We start from the raw sequence: 18,859 nt of genomic DNA, 5'->3' as shown, positions 1-18,859 counted from the left end.
CCAGGACAGCGGGCTGCCTCTGTTGTTGGCCCAGTGCTTAGAGGCAGTACAGGTAGCCAAGCACACATTGTGCTTGGTCTAGCGTGAGTCTTCCCACATTCTCGTAGGTGCCTGGTGCCTGTAGACATCAAGTTTATAGCACCTGGAGTGAGTTCTGATGGTCCCACTGTGATGGAAGACACCAAAGCACGGGTGACATGGCTCAGTTACAGGGGGAACAGATCTACTTGGGTGCCAGGGCGAGCTGGGGCAGGGCTTCCTAAACTTTCTACTCACAGCCCCCCCACCAAAAAAAGATTTTTTTTTTTTACATTTATTGTGTGTGTGTGTATACATGTGTATATGTGTATGCATACAAACATATACATTGCTACAGCATTCCTGTGATCAGATGGCAATTTTCGAAGTTCAGTTCTTCTACCATATGGGTTCTGGGGATTGAACCCAGGTCATCAGGCTTGGCAGCAAGTGCCTTTACCTGCTGACCCATCTCTAGCCCCTCACAACCCTGTTTCACCTGAGAAATTTTTAATGCCACTCTAGGTATGTAGATTATGTGAAAATAAAATTGGTTTTGATAATAAATCATAAAGAAATTTATTTTTATTGAAGTTATTTATTTGATATTTTATTATTTTATTTATGTGTATGAGTGTATTGCTTGCATGTATGTAAGTGCACCTGTGTCATACAGTGCCCACAGAGGTCAGAAGAGGGTGTAGAATCCCCTGGAGCTAGAGTTACAAATGGTTGTTAGCTACCATGTGGGTGTTAGGAATCAAACCTCTGTTCCTCTGCAGGAACAGCCAGTGCTCCTAACCACTGAGCCATCTCTTCAGCTCCTTTGTTATTATTATTTTTTTAATTTTTGTTTTTTTGGTCTTTTTGAGACAGGGTCTCCCTGTAGCTCCAGCTGTCCTAGAACTCACTATGTAGACCAGGCTGACCTTGAACTCACAGAGGTCCGCCTGCCTCTGCCTCCCGAGTGCTGGGATTAAAGGTGTGCGCCACTGCGCCCGGCCATTTTAAAACTTTAAAATTTTTTTTTATTATTTTTATTTTACGGGTACGTGTGTATTGCCTGCATGTAGGTAAGTGCACCCATGTCGTGCAATGCCCAGGAATTCCTTGGGACTGGAGTTACTTACAGTTGTTAGCTGCCATGTGGGTGCTGGGATTCGAACCCAGGTTTTCTGCAAGAACAACCAGTGTTCTTTACCGCTGAGCCATCTCTCCAGCCCCCCTCTTATTTTTATTAACATTTTAAAAGTTACATTTATTTTGTGTGTGTATGGGTACATGTGCCACATCACCCATGTGAAATCAGAGGTCAGACAGTTTGTGGTAGTTGGTTTTCTCCTATCCTATGGGTCCTGGGGCTCAAACTCAGGCTTTCACAGTTGATGGCAAGCTCCTTTACCACACTGAGCCATCTTGTTAGCACAAGAGATTTATTTGAAAATAATTCTTTGGCATATATAATTTTACCATTTTATTAAAGATGAAAGCAAATTTGCGTACTGCATGAGGTGGATGTGCTTGTTTATTTTTCATGTTTTGGTTGTTAGCCTTAGCCTTTAACGACTATGCTATCCCTCCAGCCCATGCTTGTTTATTTTTGTGTTACAGAATTAAGCCTTGGTTGCATACTCAATACTGCAGGACGCAGATAATGTGATTTTCCAGAGTTGATTGATACTTGGGTATTGCGATCAATGTTGAGATTGCCATTTTGCATAAATATTTAATTCAAAAGGACAGAAGTATGTTTAGGGTCCTCTAAAAAACTTTTGGAAATTCTGACTTCATCCCAAGACAAAATTGATTTAGTGATTTTTTTTTTTTTAAAGAAACTCAAGTTAGTGGGGGCTGGAGAGATGGCTCAGCAGTTAAGAACACTGTTCTTGCAGAAGGCCTGGGTTCGGATCCCAGCACCCACATGGCAGTTAACAACTGTCTGTAACTCCGGTTTCAGAGGATCTGACAGCCTCTTCTGTCCTCTGTGAGCATTGCATGACACTGGCACACTTACCTACATGCAGGCAATACACACATACACATTAAAAAAAAAAAAAAAAAAAAAAGAGACTCGAGTTAGCAACTGAAATATCAGTGTTTAAAATAAAAAACTTGGGGCTGGAGAGATGGCTCAGCAGTTAAGAACACTGACTGCTCTTGCAGAGGACCCAGGTTCGATTCCCAGCACCCACATAGTGGCTACGAACCGTCCTTAACTCCAGTTCCAGGGGAATCTGAAGCCCTCTTCTGACCTCTGCGGCATTGCACAATACGGGTGCACTCACATACATGCAGGCAATACATTCATACTCATTAAATAAAAATAATAAATATTTAAAAAAATTAAAGAGCCAGGCATGGTGGCACACGCCTTTTAATCCCAGCACTTGGGAGGCAGAGGCAGGCGGATCTCTGTGAGTTCAAGGCCAGCCTAGTCCACATAGTGAGTTCCAGGACAGCTGGGGCTACAGGGAGATCCTGTCTCAAAAAAGACCAAAAAAATAAATAAATAAACTCTAGCCGGGCATGGTAGTACACGCCTTTAGTCCCGGCTAACAATAGTCTTTAACTCCAGTTCCAGGCCCTCTTCTGACCTCCTCTGTCATTATACAACAGAGGTGCACTTACATACATTCAGGCAAAACATTCATACATATAAAATAAAAAACAATTAAATTTTTTCAGTCTTTTTTTGGTCTTTTTGAGACAGGGTCTCCCTGTAGCTCCAGCTGTCCTAGAACTCACTATGTAGACCAAGCTGGCCTTGAACTCACAGAGATCCGCCTGCCTCTGCCTCCTGAGTGCTGGGATTAAAGGTGTGGGCCACCAAGCCCGGCCCAAAGACATTTTTATAGCCTCACCTGACTTAATTCCAGCACTGAGGAGGTAGAGGCAGGCATATCTCTGTGAGATCCAGCCTAACTTAGTCCATGTAATGAGTTCTAGGCCAGCTAGGGCTACAGGGACACCTGGTCTCAACAAAACAAAACAAAACAAAAGAAATCCTTCTATGCTTAGGGGTGCCTGGAAGAAAATTTTGACTCTTTGTTTTCCATAATGAGACTGTTATGTTTCTATAAGGGCAGAGAATTTTGTGAAGACAGTTGAAGCACTGCAGTTCATAAAACAGTCTGGATGCTAAGCTGTAGTGTTTCAGATAGTGGCTGTTGGTGTTGGGCAGCACGTGCTGCCAGGAACATATTGGGTCCTTAGGTCTTTGATTTTGAATTAATGTTTGGCCACTATGAGTACAGAAATCTTGTATTGTTGCTATTTTTTTTTCACTTCCCCCCACATTAATTTAAGCAACACCATGTGTAGTCACAACCCATAGTTCAAGAGGAAGGGGCATCTAAACTGGATGTTGTGATGCAAAAAAAGTGTTTAATATCAGTATTTAGAAGGCAGAGGCAGGCAGATCTCTGAGATAGAGGCCAGCCTGGTCTATATAGTGAGTTCCAGGCCACTTGGGGCTGGAGAGGTGGCTCAATGTTTTAAGAGCACTGGCTGTTCTTACAGAGGACCCGGGCCCAATTCCCAGCACCCACATGGTGGCTAACAACCGTCTTTAACTCCAGTTTCAGGGGATCCGACAGCCTCTTCTGACCTTGGGCATTGCACGACATGGGTACGCCAACCTGCATGCAGGCATTGCACTCATACACATTAAATTTAAAAAAAAAGGAAGACTCAAACAAAAATCTCAAAAAGACTGAAAAAGGAAAGGTGGGCCAGGCCTGGGTGCCAGGGGAACCTGCATGGGCAGAGCCTGCCTACAGAGCAGGGCTGAGAGAGATGCTTTGGATGTAGGAGGAGCTGGCGCTCTGGGATCAGAGTAGCTGAATTCAAATCTAGCTCTGAATCTACTGCAGCAACAGAAAATCTCCTAAGTTTGGGTTTCCTCATTTGTAAAGTGACAGTCACACTAAGATGACTCTTTGGGACTGGCCTGAGGTTTACAGGACAGCCTTCCTCTGTGAGCACAGGGCTTGGTGAATTCCAGGTTCCAGGCTGAGGCTTGGTAGATGGTAGCTGTCACTCAACAGTCAGTGCTGGAGTTAGACCTAGCTTATAGGACTTTCGGCTTGTCAGAGCACGTTGTGGAGCTAGTGAGTGTATTGGATGGGACTGAGATGTGGTGGCATGGCTGCTTGTTCCTGACCTCTTTCTGCCACTGGATGCTGCCCCTGAAGCTAGCAACCTCAGGGAGGGCTGGCCCTGGTGACACACGCAGCTGGAGAGGAGCTGCAGTGGTGGAAGCCATTCTCGGTGGTTTCCTCTCTGGCTCAGACTCCTCAATAATCCCCGAGTCTCCCCACGGTTGGCACCATGCCTTGCTTGTCTACACAGCCCAGAAACTTTGGGGATGCTGGGAAATGCTTGGACCATGCTGACCAACAGGACTCTCCCAGCTCCCTCTCCTGCAACATGGGAGGCACTTGATTAGAGTCATCCTGGTAGGAGGAGGCAGAAAGAGCCAGCTGCCCCACCCTCCTGCAGAGCCCTTCCTAATCCCACCTGCCCAGCTCCAAGTCCACGCTGACTCTCCCAAAGGTCTGCTTGCATCCCAGCACTCTACCCAGCCCCCGAGCCACCATCATGACCATTCACCCATCCTGGGTAAGGTGGGTTCTCCAGTCATCTCCTGATGCAGAAAACACCCTCAGAGCCACCTGTCCTGAGCTTGGAGTATGGCTGGGCTTAGATACATTATAAATGACAAATCTGCTCAGGGTGTATGGCCCAGTGATCCCCTGGATTTTAGCTTTAGAAGTGACAGACGGCAGTGCTGCTCCCCAGCCATGACTTTATTTAGAATCCCCTGAGGTGTGATTCAGGACAGAGACTGCTTGGTGAAGCTTTCAGTGGCTTTTCATCTTCAGCTATGACTAGGTTGCCTGCAGATCCTCCTGTGAGTGCTCTGAGGTATCACCCTGCTCCTTGGCCTGACAGTGAATCCAGGAGCTGCATGCAATCTGAGCATCCTTCATGCCACTGTAAAGGACAGCCTCTGCAGCTCAAACTACCCTCTTGGTGACTGTGAAGTGTGTGTGGTGGTGTTTCAGATGGTCATCTCCACTCTTGAGATTCAAGTTTGGTTCCCTCCCATTCTTCAGACGGGCTGTAGAGGCATGGGAAGAAGTCCGCTCAGGCAGGGAGTGAGCTGCAAGGCTTGTCCCTTCAGCAAATGCTGGTGGGCTACCTCCCAGGGCGTTGCGGGAGTTAGTGGTAAGCTCAGAACTCTGCTGTCTCTGTTTTAGGCCAAGTTTCGATGGAGCTCAAGTTATAGAAAGTTCTATTAATGGAGTTTAAGGCCAACCCAGGCTATAGAGACCCTGTCTCCAGACAGTCAGATAAACAAACAAACATGTATAAAGAGAGAAGGGAAATTGATGTTGAGATGTCTTTGGAAAGATGGGAGGAGATGAGACCCAAAGTCTAGGTGAAAGACCTATTTTCAAGATGTAGAAGACGCAGTTGCCATAGGGGCAGCTTTCTGGAGAGGACTGCCTCTTGCTGCCAGCCAGCAAGGAGCTGAACATAGGTGACAACCACCCAAGCCTGGATGCTGAGTGTCCCCGGGCCATGTCTTCACCTGCGTTCCCAGCCCTGGGACTGCAGACTCAGGCAGCAGAATAAATTCAGATGTTGTTTTAAGCTACTAAGTTTGTGTTAACATCGTTCCTCAGGAACAGATCACAGGAGTAGTAACTGCTGTTGGGCCTCAACTTACAAAGCTTCAACATAAGATTTTTAGTTTTTATTTTATTTTATTTTTGAGACAGGGTCTTGTGTAGCCCAGGCTAACCTTAAACTCTCTGTGTATCCAAGTATGACCTTAAACTTCTAATCCTCCTGCCTCCACTTCCTGAGTACTGGGATTCTAGTATGTATTATCATACTGAGCCAATTTAAGATTTTTTTCTATTTACTTATGATTGGTTGAGGAGCATCTGTTCTCATGACTAATTGCATGTCATGTCACTTACCTGCTACTTCTAGTACTAAAATACATAACTGACTCTAGAGATCGAACTCAGGTCCTCAGCCTTGATGGCAAGTGCCTTTATCCGCTGAGCCATCTCATTTTGAGCCCTGTTTTGTCTTTTGAGACAGGGTCCAGGGTACATAATTCAAGGCCAGGTTGGTCTTGAACTCTAGCACTCCTGCCTTAGCTTCCCAAGTGCTGGGGTGGCAGGTATACATTGATGCACTCGACTTCTTGTAACTGGCTTTCACTGCCCCCCCGTCTGTGGACTTCCGTCTCCTGAACTCTTCCTTCACTGTGGGCTTGGCTCCTTTTCTTCTCAGCCTTACCTCACAGGCAGCTTAGAACTGATCCCCAAACACAGTACATTGGCACCATGGTCACTTTCTCCCCAGCTCCTGGAGAAACGGATTCACTATATCAAATCTGAGTTTGCTTTGTGGAGTGACAGATTCCTAACTTTTGTGAGATTATAGAATTTTGGCAAACCAGCAAAGAATCCTTTCACAATATGAATCCCACCCACTTGTTTGCCCGGCTCAGGCTGGGTTTGTAAATACATTCCAGTTGGTGACGCCACTTGGAGATGCCTGGATGGGATGGGCCAGGAAGGTAGAATCTGTGCCTGCTGGTTTTTGAGCAGTTAGGCCACACAGTTCTGCCTCTTTCTGGCACTACAAGTTTCACAAAGGCAAGACCAGGTCTTTTGTAACCTTCCCAGACAGACGTGAAGTGACATATCCGGGAGGGAGTCTCCAGACTCTACACACCCAGGGTTCCAGGGTAACTGCCTATCAAAGTGTTGCCAGCCCCTGGAGCCTCTGGGCTAAGGAAAAGACATATGTCCATGTGATCAGCCCAGAATAGCCCGGGTGGGGCCCTGCCCTGCTTCCTGGGAGCAGCCTGTGTTTTGGCCATGAAGTCTTCTAGCATTTGCTGCTCTCCAGAAATATGTGCATGTCCTATAATTCCATCATCATGCTAGACTGCTTGGTCCCCACCTTCCCTCAGATCCCAGCTCCCCAACCCCGCCATTCGAAGACTGCCTGCTCTTTCTAATCTGTCTTTCTGGTGAAATGCTAGTTCACTCCATTTTCTTTCTTTTATTTTGTTAGCTCTTTTGGAAAATCGGCTCAGGCAGAGCTACTGTGCTCGACGCTGGCTAATGGCTTGGAGCTGCTCCAGGCCACTGGGTGCATCAGCCTACACTTGTGGGTGGCCGGTGGAGAGCGTGTAGCTCTCGAGGGTCTCTTCTTCTTGCGGGCTCTGCTGCTCACACTTGGCTGGCCTGCCAGTCATTTGCAAACGCACATCCCGAAGCGGGTCTGAAACCTCACCAAGGCTCAAACTTTATCAGTATTGAAGTCCACTGGGCCTTCAGGCCAGTCAGCTCATTCAGTCTGTTGCTTGTTTGTTGTGTTTGTTGTTGTTGTTTCTGGAGACTGGGCGGTGTCCCACAATGTGGAGGGGCTGTGGAGTCTGGAGCTGGGGTATCTTGGGAGAATCCTAGGCTGTGGCATCTGTGACAGGAATGGTAAGGCTGGGACTCCGGGGTTTCAGATTTTTTCAGTGGCTCGGGCTCTTTTAGAGGAGGTTGACTTTCTAGCCTTGTCTCCGTGGCTGAGCATCATGCACTGAGGTGCTAAGCATGCTAAGTCCTGAGCCTCAGTTAATTCATCTGTAATGCTGGGCTAAGAATATCTGCAGTCACAGTTGTAAAGATTAAATGAGAGATTTGAAATAGTATATTATCACAGTCCCAAGGGAATACACTGAAACTTAGTGACAGTAAAGGGGAATAGGTGTTCCATTGTCAACAAAGTAGTGGTATTGTCCCTGTGGGCCTTTTCTTGTGCTTGCTGAACTCTGTCTTAGGGAATGTGAGCTGGTTTTCTGCCTCCTAAGGCTCTCCACTGAGAGTCTGAGGATTGTTAGCCTCCCTGACCCTGTGGCAGGGATAGCTGGCAGCAAGAGCTTCCTGGCCTGCCCATTTAGGGTATCTCCTGGGCCTCCTGTTTCCTTTAGGGGGCCTACCGCCCTACTGGGTTGAAAGGAGCTCTCTAGGATGCAGACTTCCTCCGAACTGTCACTTCTAGAAGGTTCCTGTGCCTGGAGGCCACTTTGCCCCTCCTTGCTACTTTTCTAACGAGCTTCTTGCAGCAACCTCAGACCCAGATGCTGGTGTGCAGCCAGTATTCACAGAGTTGGGTCTAGGTGGCGCTCCTGGCTTGTGAGGCTGGTGGCTCTAGTAGCGGCCAGTGCGAGCCTTTGCCGCGGGGTGGATGCCATCAGGGTGCAGCAGCAGTCCTTGTGCAGGTTGGGTCTCAAGCCATCCCTGCCACTGAGCACGGAGCACCTGCTGGCCTCTGCAGGCCCAGGGAGCCCTGGCTCTTCTGCACTCCTGTCCCTGTCCCCATGTGGCTTCCAGCATTCCAGGTGCTTTTAGAGCAATGATGGGACAGGTGGGCATAGGAGCAGCCGTCTTCACTAGAAATCAGCAAATGGAGTTGGTGTGTACATGCATGTGTATCTGTGTCTGCATGTATCTGAAGCATAAGACCCTTATACATGTTTGTGCAGTGTCGAGCACTCTGTGTTGGGTACCCAGTCAGTACTAGGAATGAGTGAGTGGGTGGTTAATGGGCCTACACCCACCTCACCCCTGAATTGTGTGGTACACCCTGTGGGTGGAGAACATGTCCAAGTACATGTCCCAGCTGGGCCCGGACATTCACAGACTGCACAACATGGTGTCATGTCCTATGGATCAGCGAAGCTTCGGGAATGACAGGATGGGGCAGCTCTCTACCCAGGAAGAGTGTTGAGGGTCAGTGTGTGCTTGTGGTGACCCCTGGCACAGGTGTCATGGCAGAAATGGATCTTGTGATTTGATTCTGGTAGAGTGAGCATAGATGGATTTGAACAAGACAGACCATGTGGCTATTTGCAGATGGCTTACTGCTGGGGTGCTGGATCCTTGGAAGCCAGCAGCCCAAGTCCACATCTGTAATGGGGCGTGGAAGCAGAGGAGAAGAGGTGGGACGTGAACTCCCTCTGCCACCCCAGGCAAGTCACTTCTCTCCATGGCCTAGTGTCCCTGTCTGTGGGTGGGGACAATGTAGGGTCTGGCTCATGGGGTGCTCTTATGTTTACTGTACCTGACAACTGTGGTGCACGTACAGCCAGGCATGGTACTGAGGACCACCAGTGTAAGTGCTGCCCCCAATGCTGTCAGCCCCCTGCCTCAGCCTGGCTTGTGCTTTGTGACTCTTTAAGCTATGGATTATGGAACCTTCTGTGGCTTCCCAAATACCCTGCTCACTGCTTGTCTGTGCTTCATGCCTGGGCTCCCTCTGTTCTACACCATGCTCCTTATCCCCATCTCCATCCTCCTGCCCCAGCCTGCCAGTGCTGGGATTGCAGGCCTGGCTAGTGCTCCTCTTGTGTGGTTTTTGGGCATTTACAGGCAGCACCCACAGTTACTGTGACAAGGTATGCTCTTTTCCCAGTATGCCCCAAGTCCCATCTGTGCTCCTCTCCACTCCCCCCACCCCCCTGCCACAAGGGCCAGCTATTTCTTCTCTGTCACTACTACCATCCGCTTCTGTTTCTGCTCATTGCTCTGAACCTTCTGGCCCTTTGCCTGCTAAGTCCCCACAGGCTGGCCCCTTGGATGAATTCCTTAGGAATTGGCCACTTAACTCTGTGTCAGGTAACTGAAAACAGAGGTGTCACACAGCACCTAGTTACTTCCGAGCCAGAATTCTTTCTAGAGGCAGGCCGCCCTCCCGAGCCTCCAGTTCCTCCAAGTAAGCCTGGAGGGATAGGTTTTGGGCTGGCACCAGCCATTGAACTAGGGAGGGCCCGGGGCCAGCTCTGGCCTTTCTGGAGGCCAGCATGCTTGTCTAGGGCTCTTTCCTGTCCTCAGCTTTCACTGACAGTGTACTGATACTGAGGTCCACAATCCATGCCACCTCATAGCCAATTACCAGTAAGCAGAGGCCTGAGTGGAGGGCTACATGGTTTTGAGCTCCTGCTTTCCTGTTTTACTCTGATTTCAGAAGTGCCATCTACCCAGAACAGTGCAGCACCAGAGCCCCTGTAATCCCTAGCAGTGGCACTCTGGCTTATTCTCCCTCTGCCTCGAGCTTTGCCTGAGGAGCAGAACTTGGAGTCACAACTGTTGAGCAGTTGTGTGGCTGCTCATGGTCATTTTGTTGGGCTCTGGTTTCTGGAGGGCTCCAAGTGCTTTCTGGGTATTTGCATTTATTTCTGCTATGCCCAGAGCACAGCTGGCATATGTCCCAGTGTCTAAGTGAAGAAACTGAGGTTCTGGGGAGCAGAGGGGTATGGCAGGGCAACCCTGCCCTCACAGAATGCAGAGGACACATGTGTGAGTTGTGTAAGAGTGTGTCAGCCTGAGGGTGGTTTGGAAAGAGCTGGAGAGGAGGCAGAGGAGTGGGGGACTCCCAGTACCAGTCTGCCCTGAACTCATGCATTCGGCAGGATACTCGTTGCTGCCTTTTGGCTCAGAACCATGCCCAGCATTGCTGGCAGGCTTTATTCAAAGCTACCTCTCTCCCCAGGCCCCAAACCAAGGCCATGGTGACTTAGTGTAAGCTGCCCCGTCTGCTGGATCAGAACTGGCAGTAGTGTGCCCCCTCTCCTGACTGTTCCCTCTCCTCCCTCTCCTCCCGGCGTGGCTTTATGGCTGGCATATGGAAGCCATTTCTATTTATCCACAGCACCAGGATGCTGCTTCGTGCTGTGCTCCAGCGAACGGAAACCTTGGATTCCCCGCAGGGTCGTTTCGGAGGCTGCATGCGAAGCAGCCAGCTGTTTGCAGGGAGCGTCTGAGCCTGTTACATCAGTGTGGAGGCTGCGTGGCCATCTGTGCATGCAGGTCATCCTGGGCTGTCTGCGTCCTCTGTTGCAGGCTCTCCGTGTTCTGTTAGTCTTGTGGTTGTGTTCCAGTGCCTGTTGGCTCAGCTCTTCCTCCCTCCCTCCCTCCCTCCCTCCCTCCCTTCCTTCCTTCCTTCCTTCCTTTTTTTTTTTTTTGAGACAGGGTCTCCCTGTAGCCCCAGCTGGCCTGGAACTCACAATATAGACCAGACTGTCTGAACTCACAGAGATCCACCTGCCTCTGCCTCCCAAGTGCTGAGATTAAAGGAGTGTTCCACCATGTTCAGCTCTTTCTTTCCATTCTTTCCCTCTGTCCTCTGATGACTTTGTGTTCATGGCCAGGGTTTGGGGAGGGAATTCCGGGATGGGGGGCCACACAGCTCTTCAGTGATCAAGATCTGTATGTCTGTCTGCTTGGCCTGGATTTTAGAAGAGAGCCCTGCAGGGCACTGACATTTAGGAACACAGTTTCTCTCTCTCTCTCTGTTGCCTGAGGCTCAGAATGGCTTTATCCCTGTGGCTAAAAGTGGCCCTGGGCTGCCTCCACTGGCCCCTTCTAGGCTATGGGTGGCCAGAGCCAGGGAGATCCTCTGCCTCCTACTCGGTCTTGTCCCTCCTTCCCTGTGAGTTTCTAGCTGCCTCTCAGACAGTTGGAAATGCAGAGGTGGAGGCTATCTGGCGTCCTCCTTGAGGAAACTGGAGGGCCAGCCCAGTGACTGCCCCTTGCGATGTCATCCTGGCCCCTCTATCTCGGTATGCCTCAATATGCTTTGTTCCTAGCCTCACAACTCCTCTGGAAGGGGCTTTTCTGGTCCAGGCAAGCATGTGCCAGTCACAGTTCCCAGGTGTGGATGGTGATGAGGTCTTCAATAGTCCTGGTTGGAAGAGGGCTCGCTGCAGCCCACAATGAAGGGCTATACCTGGGGTAATATCTGTGAGTTCCACTCACTAACCTACAGACCTGTTTTTTTCTCCCAGGAAGTACACAGGAGTCTCTGTGCAGGGGGAGGCTAGGCAGGGCCTAGCACCAGGGCAGGTGGGTGCCAATGGGCACTGGAGCTGTGATTGCCCAGGCAGAGGTTTGGAGCAGAGCCAGGGAGCATGGTTCTGGGGCCTGTTTCAGTGGAATTGGGGGATAGATCCAGTGGTGATGTACCTAAAGGCCACTGGGAGTGTGTTCTTTTTCTGGGGAGGTCAGCCAAGAGCACAAGCCACACTAGGTTCACCTGTGCCAGGTGTCATCAAAGCTTCTTACCTGTGACATGCTTCTTCTGTCCCTCCATGGGGGCCTTAATTGTCCTTGCCCTTTGGAAAGCTGCTGAGCTCCTGAACATAGCTCACACAGGAGACAGTGAGCCTTGGGAGTTGGAGCGACTCCAGCCTCAGAGCAGGACAGGCTGAGAGCAGGCACATGCAAGGAGTTGAGCTTGACTCCAAGAGCCACCAAAACCTCCACATGAAAGGACTGGAAGGGCCGGTGGCTCCCTGCCTCCTATTTGTGTCCGCTCTATAATTCCTAAATGTCGCACCCAGCCACCTGCGTGAGCCAAAGGAGGCTTTGTGGAATCACCTGTGGCTTTCTTGAAAAGCCCTTCAGTGGCCCAGGTTAACCAGAACCTTTTAGCCCTGCCCCTGTTTGAGAGCCACAAACAAGCTCAAGCCTTGCCAGGCTCTGTGCTCTCCACAGTGCAGGGCTGGATGCACAGAGCAAAGTGCTCTGGGAGGGAGAGCTAGATTTTTTTCCCCCTTACACGTGAACTATGCTTGTCCTTTCTTTTCTATCATAAGGTTCTACCCTGAATTACCCTTGATTAGACTCATTCCTGTGTAGCCAATCATAGAATGATCTCTAAGAATACGAAGGGACTGTGGTGTGCCCCTTCTTAACACCCTTGGGTGCTGCATAGCACACTGTGGGTAGAGGCTGCCAGACTCTGCCCCCGCTCCATGCCCTCTGCCTCAGGCCACCCGTTGTTATTCAGTGTCCTTGGGAGTGTGTGATCTTCAGGACAAGGCCCTCCATTTCACTTTAGTTCAGATTCATTTGTTGATCCTTATGCATTGGACCCAGGTTGTTCTGGGCTCAGGACAAAGACAAAGGCCGTGTCCTTGTGGAGCTGACAGATGCCAGGTCACAGGCAAGCACCAGGCAGTATGAGGGTCAGAGGTCAGAGAAAGGGCTGTGAGACTACAGGATAGTCAAGGGCAACTCTGTGAGACAGTGTAAGGGTAGAAAGCTGAAAGATTTAAGAAAGCGGAGAGCTTAAAGGGCCTTTAGGCAGAAAATTACAGGGTATTCTAGAATAAGTAGGAGGCCATGCTGGTGGGAAGGTGGGGTGAATGTGACAAGGTAATGGGAGAGGGAACTTTTTAAGTTGGGGTGGGAATGGTGCTCAGAGTTTCCCCAGTTGGCAGATGTTGTGGTGTCTGAGGCAGAAGACCAAAGCCATCTGGTTTAGTTTTCTTTTATGCATGTGAAACTTGTGTGTATTCGAGTATGTACCAGTGTGTGGTTGCATACACTTGTGCATGTGGAGAACAGGAGTCGATGACCAGTAACTTTTTCTAGCACTCTACACCTTATTTGGAGTGACAGGGTCTGAAAGCCGCAGGGATCCACTTGACTCCTCCCCTTCATCATTGTGTTATAGAAGTACCACACCACTTTCTCCATGGGTGCTAGGGGTCTGAACTCAAGTCTTCATTTATGTGCATCAAGCAGCTTACCCGCTGAGCATCTACCCAGCTGTGGCTTAGTTTCCTTAAGGATACTGTAATACTAAACTAGAAAGTTCCTTTTCATACAAACACCCACATACTCTCACGCATGTATACACAGTTTCTTTGTTACAGAAGGTCACTGGGCAGGACAGAAAGTAAGGGGACAAGTTGGTAGAAGGGGTTTTGCTACTGGTCCAGGGGAGAGATGGCTCTAGCTGTGGCATAGCAGAAGAACCAATGAGATTTAAAAAAAACTAAATTGAGCCAGATGTGGTGGCGCACACCTTTGATCCCAGAACTTGGGAGGCAGAGGCAGGTGTATCTCTGTGAGTTCAAAGCCAGTCTAGTCTACATGGTGAGTTCCAGGCCAGCTGGGGCTACAGGGAGACCCTGTCTCAAAAAAAAAAAAAAAAAAAAATCAACTTGATATCATTATACCCATTTAAATATTATAATTTGATGCTCATATACAATATTCAGTGGTCAGAGAAGTGAGAGCTTGATGTTCAGATGTGGCAGTGTCTGCTGGCAATCATTGAAATCCTAGAGGCTGAGCCTGACTTTCTGAAGGCCCTCCTGCCCCACAGCCTGTGTTGATGTGGCTGTTCTCCAGCAATTGCAGGCCAAGGAAAATATGCTCCCAGCCACCCCACCTTTTCCTCTGCCCCTCCACAGCCCATCCATGGCCTTCTGTGCTGTTTTATTTTTTATTTTATTTTATTTATTTTTTTGAGACAGGGTCTCCCTATAGCCCCAGCTGGCCTGGAACTCACTATGTAGACCAGATTGACTTCCATTTCACAGAGCTCCTTCTGCCTGTGCCCCCTAAATGCTGGGATTAAAGATGCGCACCACCATGCCTGGCCTTGTGTGTGTCTGTGTGTTTGTATGCCTGAGTATGTCTCAGGTGAAAAGGTGCCTGCAGAGAGACAGAAGAAGGCATTGGGTCCCCTCAAGCTGGAGTTACAGTGAGCCACCCCACATGGGTGTTGGGAACCAACTTGGGTCCTGTGGAAGAGCTGCAAGTGTTGTTTACTGTTAAGCCATTACCCAGACCCTTCCATGGCTTGTCATAAGGACCCATCACTCATTCTCTGAACCTGTGTTTACTCATGTTTGGACTTTGTGCCAGCCGCAGAAGGTGGGTCCTAGCTGTACCGCCCCCCCCCATGGTTCATTGTGAGGAAAAACCATTCCGTATTTCTGAAGTGCCTAGCACACAGATCATGCCCTGTAATTGTTTGTGTTTGGTACTCCTACACAAGCTGAGTAGCTTCTAGATAGACTGGTGGGCTGTGGTTTATAGGGAAGAGAGAGGCTCCTGTGTGCTGACGCATTGTCTTCCTAGAGCAGAGCAGTTGGGCAGTGCTGGAAAAGACTTCAGCTCCCAGCACAGTCCAGTCGCTGGTGGTCCCTAGGCCAGAACCTGAGTTTGGGGTTGTTTCTAAGGCCACTTACATCCTCGCCTGTTCTTTTGTTATTTGTTTTGTTATTTTGAATTTTGAGGCAAAGTCTTATGTAGTCCATACAGGCTTGGAACTTGCTTTGTAGCCAAGGATGATCTTGAACTCTGATCCTCCTGCCTCCACTTACCAAGTGCTAGGGTTACAGGAGTGTGCCACGATGCTCAGTTTAGGTATATGTGGTACTGGGGATTGAACCCAGACCTTCATGCATGCAGGCAAGCACTCTTATCAGCTGAGCTGTACCCCAGCCTGTCTGCCTGTTTTCTTGCAATGATTACTACTTACCTGTAAACACTCAGATACTGCCAGTTACAAGGTGACTCCTCAGACAGGTGCTCCTGCAGGCTGTGGGGCAAGGACTGTCCAGGTGCCCCCTGCCGCAGGTCTGTCCTCTGCCTGTGGGGGGATCCCTTATGACTGAGGCAACTGTACAATATTTTCATGAACAGTCATTTCAGATCATACTTGGGATAAAATAATTATATGTTTCCGGCTCCAGCAGAGCTTAGCACCGACTTGATATTTTTACCTATTCAGACACAGCAAAGTGAAGACTTTCCACCAGTCCTTGGCCACTTGTTAAGACTATCCTTCCCTCCCTCTGAAGTCCACTCCTGAGTCCTCATCCCACATGATGCATCTGTCCTCACTGCCCCTGCCAACCACATGTGGTCTGTAGCTGTGGGGATGACACTTTGCCTCTGTGGTCCACTGTCACTTCCTTGCCCCAGTGGTGGGACCCTAGGCTGACCAGACCTGTGAGGACTTTGTAGATTAGAACATGGAGAGGGAAGTGCATTCTGGGTCATCTTCCAAGGCTGAGCATTGTCGGGGTGGGTCTCAGGTAGCAGAGGGGCAGAGTGATCAATGGAGTAGTAGATGCATGGCTGCCTGGGGATGGGGGCAGGACGGCAGAGGGGGTGATGGGATATCATCCTTTTATATTTTGCTTTTTGCAGTACTGGGGCTTGAACCCAGGGCCTTGCCAAAGCTAGGCAAGTGCTGTCCCACTGAGCTGCATCTACAGCCCACTTTTTACTTTGGATTTTGAGACGGGATTTCACTAACTTGCCGGAGGTGGACCTGAGACCACTCTAACGCAGGCAGGCCTTGAATTTGCAATCCTCCCGCCTCGGTCTGGTAAACAGCTAGGAATCTAGGCCTGTGCCACACACACCCAGCTGGTGTAATATCTTGATTTTATTGGTTCTTTCCTGGGTGTACACACACATCAAAGCATTAGATTGGGGCTGAGGGTATAGCTTAATGATGGATCACTCACAGAGCACCCACAAGGTCCTGGGTTCTATCCCCAACACCACCAAAAACAAAATATCATACTTCACACTTGAAAAAGATGGGCATTTTGTTGTATGTCCACCATCTCCTCTGAGTGGTCGTTTTTACAAATGGCTGGCAGAGGGTCTTGTAGACGGCCAGATGCAGTTGCCCTGGCCTTCATTTCCAGTCAAAAAGGTCTTAGAATGCAGCACCCTATAGACCCTGCCCCTCTCCTGCCTTTGTATGGTTGAGTTCCCCACGCATCTACCTCCCTCCAGCTGTGCAAATATCAATATCTAAGCATTTGGTTCCTTGCCCTCCTATGGGCTCCTCATTTACCATGTGGGTTAGGGGGAACCCAGATCTCATAGATTTTCTTCCCCATAAGCTACCAAGCAGAGTCACTGTCCAGTGCTGGGGTGCACCTCAAGAGTCAGGAGAGACTGCAGATTGTGGGAAGCCTGTTCAAATACACTCAGACAGGAGCTTTATCTGTTCAGACTCTGGAAGTCAGGGTCCCAGGGGGAGCACCAGGGGCTATCCCTCACTTACTGTTTTAGTTTTTGTTGACTTCTTTCTCATGCAGCCAGAGGACAGAAAGAACCCCTCCCTTAGAACTGATCCAGGACAAGTTCCAAGTACAGCTCTCTCTGGTTGGCCCTGGGAGCCAGGGGTGGCTCTGTCCAAGCCAGACAGTGTGGCAGGGGGGAGGGGTGGAGAGGAAGCCGGGTTCTGGAAGAGGCAGGCACAGGTGGAAGCAGGGAAAAGCGCAGACAGCCCAGCACCCTGGGGATAAAACCAGTTCAGTTAAATGTTTGACTAAGGATCTCCACATGCTTCCAGAAGTCAAAAGTCTACACAGACATCTTCCTTGAGTAGCCTTTTGCACTGGCCTACCCCTCATGCTGGCCAGCTTCACTGCGTTCATTTTTCTCTCCTGCGTTTCTTTTTATAAAGATATCTAGACATGCATTGGTTTTGTTTCCTCCTTCCTTCCTTCCCTGTGCTCTTTTGTGGTTGTTTTTATTTTTCTCTTTTTTAAAAATTAAATTTATCTGTGGGCTGGGGTTGGGGGAGCTGTGTAAACACATGCCACAGTGCACATATAGCGATCAGAGGACAACTTCCAGGAGTCCAGTCCTTCCTTCTGTCACGTGGGTCCTGGGGATCAAACTCCGATGGTCAGGCTTGGTGGCAAGTACCTTTACCTACTGAGCCATCTCACTGGCCTGTTTTTCTTATTTAAGAGAAAAGGCATTTTGACCAGCTTCACTGATGCTCCTTAGCAGTACAGGTTGGCATGCTGACATGGGTTTGAAGGGACAGAGTGACTGCTGTGCCCCTCTGCTGCCGAACAGTTCGGTCATCTGAATTCTAAGTGAGTTTCTCCCCTCTTCCAATTCAGATGGGGGCAGCCATGCCATCCAAGACTCCCAGGTCCCCAGTCTGGTCTCTGGGGCCGACAGTTCACCCTCCAGTCCCAGTGGACACAACTGGGAGATGAATTATCAAGAGGCAGCAATCTACCTCCAGGTGAGTGCCTTCAGTTCAGTGAATGGAGAGGTGCCAGGTGTGAGGGTGTGGGGGTGCAGGGTGAAAGGGCCGTGCGGCCAGGGTGCTGGTAGATGCCCCAAAGTGCAGCTCTGCTGGTATGGCTGTCCCTCCTCCACACTGGAAGAAGGGGACAGCTGATATGCTCGTGCTATAGGGGAGCATGTGTGCCGGCCCCTTCTGAGCCCCCAATTTGAGGTCTCCCACCTACCCCTTCAAGCCTTTCCTGTGCTGTCTTCCCAGGACCACACCCACAGGCTCAGGGAACATTCTGTCTGTTTCTCCTACAGTAGGCTCTGTCCACACAGCCTGGGCCTTCAAGGACCTTCCCATGTGTCTGCTGCTGTCAGCCCTAGTTTTTGCTTGTTTGGGGATATTTTCCTTTTTGAAAAAACCATACTTTTCTCTAAAAGTATTAAATGCTTGTTATTATGAATTCAGACACAGAGAACAAATGAAGAAACATGTAGGGCAGTCTCAGCCAACGTAATTTCTTTCCCTTTAAAAAAATTTTCTTGGCCTTGCGTGTTGGTGCATGCCTTTAGTCCTAGCACTTGGGAGGCAGAGGCAGGTGAATCTCTAAATTCAAGGCCAGCCTGGCATACATAGTGAGTTCCAGGCCAGCTGGGGCTACAGGGAGACCCTGTTTCAAAAAGACCAAATACTTTTTTTTCCTTTTGGTACAGGGTCTCCCTGTAGCCCCAGCTGGCCTGGACTCATTATGTAGACCAGGCTGGCCTCGATCTCACTGAGATCCACCTGCCTCTGCCTCCCGAGTCCTGGGATTAAAGGAGTGGCCACCACTCTTACTACTCTGCCTGTCCTTCCAAATTAAAAACAACAACAAGAGAAAACAGTACAAAGTCAGGTACCCATCTGAGTTCTAGCTCCTTAGGAGGCTGAGGCAGGAGAATCTCCTAAGAGTACCAGG

General features: G+C 49.5%; 1 protein-coding gene across 4 annotated transcripts in view; it reads left to right on the top strand.

Moving 5' to 3' along the window:
- Tpcn1 (two pore segment channel 1) overlaps positions 1 to 18,859 on the top strand; it is a 61,678-nt gene that overhangs the window by 12,304 nt on the left and 30,515 nt on the right. For all 4 annotated transcript variants that reach the window (XM_017801766.2, XM_008847478.3, XM_029570578.1 and 1 more), the window contains exon 3: positions 17,783 to 17,910. In XM_017801766.2, the coding sequence (XP_017657255.1) occupies positions 17,783 to 17,910 (128 nt within the window). The remainder of the gene's footprint in view (positions 1 to 17,782; positions 17,911 to 18,859) is intronic.

Source organism: Nannospalax galili, unplaced genomic scaffold, assembly GCF_000622305.1.
Source record: "Nannospalax galili isolate Female #2095 unplaced genomic scaffold, S.galili_v1.0 scaffold120, whole genome shotgun sequence".
In the NCBI taxonomy this organism is placed as follows: Eukaryota; Metazoa; Chordata; class Mammalia; order Rodentia; family Spalacidae; genus Nannospalax; species Nannospalax galili.
Note: the sequence above shows the minus strand (reverse complement) of the source record. Positions and strands in the feature narration are given on the sequence as shown.